The sequence below is a fragment of the Paramormyrops kingsleyae genome, chromosome 17, assembly GCF_048594095.1.
Source record: "Paramormyrops kingsleyae isolate MSU_618 chromosome 17, PKINGS_0.4, whole genome shotgun sequence".
Classification (NCBI taxonomy): Eukaryota; Metazoa; Chordata; class Actinopteri; order Osteoglossiformes; family Mormyridae; genus Paramormyrops; species Paramormyrops kingsleyae.
The window spans coordinates 18,118,455-18,121,659 of record NC_132813.1 but is presented as its reverse complement, the minus strand read 5'-3'; the positions used below and the strand labels follow the sequence as shown (position 1 = coordinate 18,121,659).

Genomic DNA, 3,205 nt, shown 5'->3' with positions numbered 1-3,205 from the left:
CCATGGCCTCTGGGATAGGCTCCGTCGTCACCCCCATCACACACACACAATAGGACCTTTTGTGAGATACCAAAACTTTTTGTAATGAAAAGTAAAAAGGGAAACCTTGTTCTGGGGGGCAAATAAGTTTCTAGATGGGCTGGATCTGGCCATTTGCTGACCTTTAATAGAGGGCATGCTGGTTTAGAAGATGGATGGAAAGGCATACAGCTACAGTTTAACCTTTTCCTAAAGCAGAGTATAAATTCCAAAAACAAGAAGGAAGAGGTGGTTCCAGTATTTTGTGGAAAGAACACCATACAACACTGGTAATGCATATAATCAGAGATCCCCAGTCAGATGCTTTCCAGTATTTCCGTTCTTTTACTGAACATCGGACTCCTGTTAACTCTACTGGAGGTTGGACCATACATAGTTAGGTTTTATACATATATGTAACTGAAGAATGCGTTATGATTGGCTCGTGAAGTGTTTTCATAAACCACGTTACCGTACACACACACACACACACACACACACACACACACACACACACCAGACAAACAATAATAAATAGACAATAATAAATATTAAAATCCCTCTGGGTTAAGAATAAAAAGCCAATAGACAAAAATCACAGTAAAAAAATCACACTGATTTATTTAAGACACATATGACAGCCAGGACAAATGAACATTTAAATTTTATGATATAAAATAAACATGATATAGCATGATATAAACACATTAAATTATTAAGCATAATTATAATTTATTAACCAGATTTGATTGATTGAACAAAAGATACAAAAGAGATGAGCCCATACATAGCTGATCTAGCAAGTTGGCCCAGCCCTCGGAATATTTTTCCCTATGTGGCCCTCACTAAAAAAAGTTAGTACACCCCTGCTGTAGATGAAAGGGCCGCTGTTCTCTCTGCTGGTTTTCATTTGGGGCATATCTGCAAGAAAACATGGGAAAACCAGGTATCTGAGCCTGATGAACTGAGAGATACTGGACTAGCAAGGTTTGTGTTGAAGGAGCTTACTTACCTTTGGGTCTCCTTTGTCCAAATACGCGCCGGAACAGCCTGACGACGAAGTGCTTTACGCGTTTCACTGCTCTGAATCTTGGCACCTTGTGGTAGCTGTTTGATGGAATTTCCTCCGGAGTGAAGCCCTAGGGTTGTAGTTTAAGATGTTTCGGTTGAGCAAAGCAATTCCTCAGGACGCATGAATACTATTGAACTCAGCAGACCAGCAGTTTGCATGTACCTTAGTGAAGAACTTATGGTTCAGGATTTGCTCCAATGTGGGCCGATCCTGTGGATTCTTTTGCAGGATCCAAGAAATCAGTTTCTTGGCTGATGAGGAGAGGGACTTTGGTAGAGTGTACTCTACTTTAGTGACACGCTGCTTGATTTCTTCAGCGTCGCCATCAAAGGGGTATGCACCAACAAGCATCGTATACCTGTATCGAGAAAGTCAGCAACGGCATTCGAGCTTCATTTGCATCTAACAACATTCTGCATTGGTGCATTTCAGATATCATTCTTGACTCTGGCTCTGACTGTGAGGACGATTGAGAAGGTATACATACATGATACACCCCAGTGCCCAGACATCTGACTCTGGCCCTTGTCCCTCCCTCTTCCACACTTCAGGAGCCGCATACTCTCTCGTCCCACAAAAGCGTCTACAACACACACAAAAGGAAAACAGTATACATGTGCTTCAGCCTGCTGCATGAGCAATTTGAAAGATTTGCTGGAGAATCTAAGAAAAAGAACCCACTTCTGCCTCCTTTCCAGTGGCTCCAGCTTGGTGGCCAGTCCAAAGTCGGCCACTTTTAATCCCAAGGCCTCCGTTAATAATAAGTTCTCTGAAAGACCAATGACTCAAATATTTCACCTAATAACACCAGACATTAAACAGTTGCAGAATACAACAGCAGGCAGCAATCATATAAACCACACAGGAAATGCCATGTAAAATGCCAACACTAACATGTGAAGAATTAAACAAATCACGAGTGCAGGCACACATACCTAATTTGAGGTCCCTGTGGACAATGCCTTTGCCATGGATGTGTTGTAAGGCCCCAATGAGCTGTCTCAAGTAATATCGCACTTCTGGCTTGCTCAGGATTTCTCGTTCCTGAAGGAGGTCTAGCATTGACTAGAATGGGAAAAGAAAGGATGGCGTGAGTCGACATAGAGTCTTAACCTTAACAAACTGTCTGCAAAGGCCAGAAACAGCTGGGCTCACCCCCCTACTGCACAGCTCCATGAAGATATACAAGAATTTGTCATCTTCTACATGATGGGAGAAGTTTACAACATGCTGGTGTTGCAGCAGCTTCAGCAGCACTACTTCTCGGAGACTCTGAAATGTCAGACGTGTTACCACAATGAGCATAAGGGAAATGCAGTTTAACTGTGGAGGGGGCTGACTTCAAGCAGGATTCAGACCACATACCTCTTTTATTCCATCAGAGTGCTTTATCGGAATCACCTTCACTGCAAAAATCTCTTCAGTGAAAATGTCCATCATCTTGAAGCATTGGGCAAAACCTCCCTAAAAACACAGGTACAGTAGAGGTCAGCGCGGGACTGATTTTTCATCCTGATCCCGCAGAAATGTGTAATATTTCGACCCGCTCCCGCCCGCATCTGTTATGGTTTGTCCAGCTCCCACCTGCTGAATCCCGCAAGCAAGGCTGCTGAAGTATAGGGTGTGCCAAAAATACGGGACACATTTTAAATGCTATAATATCTTGGCTTATAAAAATTAAATAAGGTATCAAATTTATTTATCTAACGAGGCTACAGACCTGAATTAAAAAATATTTAAACAGTCTCAATAGAAACATTTCACAGTCAAAATGAGAGAAATATAGGGAAACATTGAAATTTGTGGCGCGGCTCTGCGTTTATTTCAACTAGAGGTCTGCGCAGGACTGATTTTTCATCCCGCTCTGGCACAAGAAACTGTCAAATGTAGACCCGCGCCGCGTCCTGCGAGTACCGCGGGCGTCCCACCCCGTTGCAGACCTCTACTCTACAAGACAAATTGTAACTTAATTATCTACGGTATCTTTATAGTACATACTTCTCCCAACAGTTCGAGTCTGCGGTAAAATCGCTCATTTCTGTGATCAAAGATGATCTCAGGAACTTCGTGTCTCCGCTGAGGACAAGCCATGTTGCAGTAAGACAGAAACCGACG

At 42.8% G+C, this 3,205-nt stretch overlaps 1 protein-coding gene across 1 annotated transcript; it reads right to left on the bottom strand.

The window, feature by feature from the left end:
• Window positions 1-620: 620 nt before the first annotated feature.
• On the bottom strand, window positions 621-3,205 carry LOC140579267 (serine/threonine-protein kinase PLK3-like). Its single transcript, XM_072701665.1, has 9 exons — window positions 3,089-3,205; window positions 2,456-2,554; window positions 2,246-2,362; window positions 2,026-2,155; window positions 1,772-1,859; window positions 1,578-1,673; window positions 1,253-1,448; window positions 1,031-1,157; window positions 621-939 (listed from the first exon to the last, which is right to left on the bottom strand). Exons 1-9 carry the CDS (start codon window positions 3,179-3,181, stop codon window positions 815-817), a joined length of 1,071 nt encoding a protein of 356 aa, XP_072557766.1. The 5' UTR covers window positions 3,182-3,205; the 3' UTR covers window positions 621-814.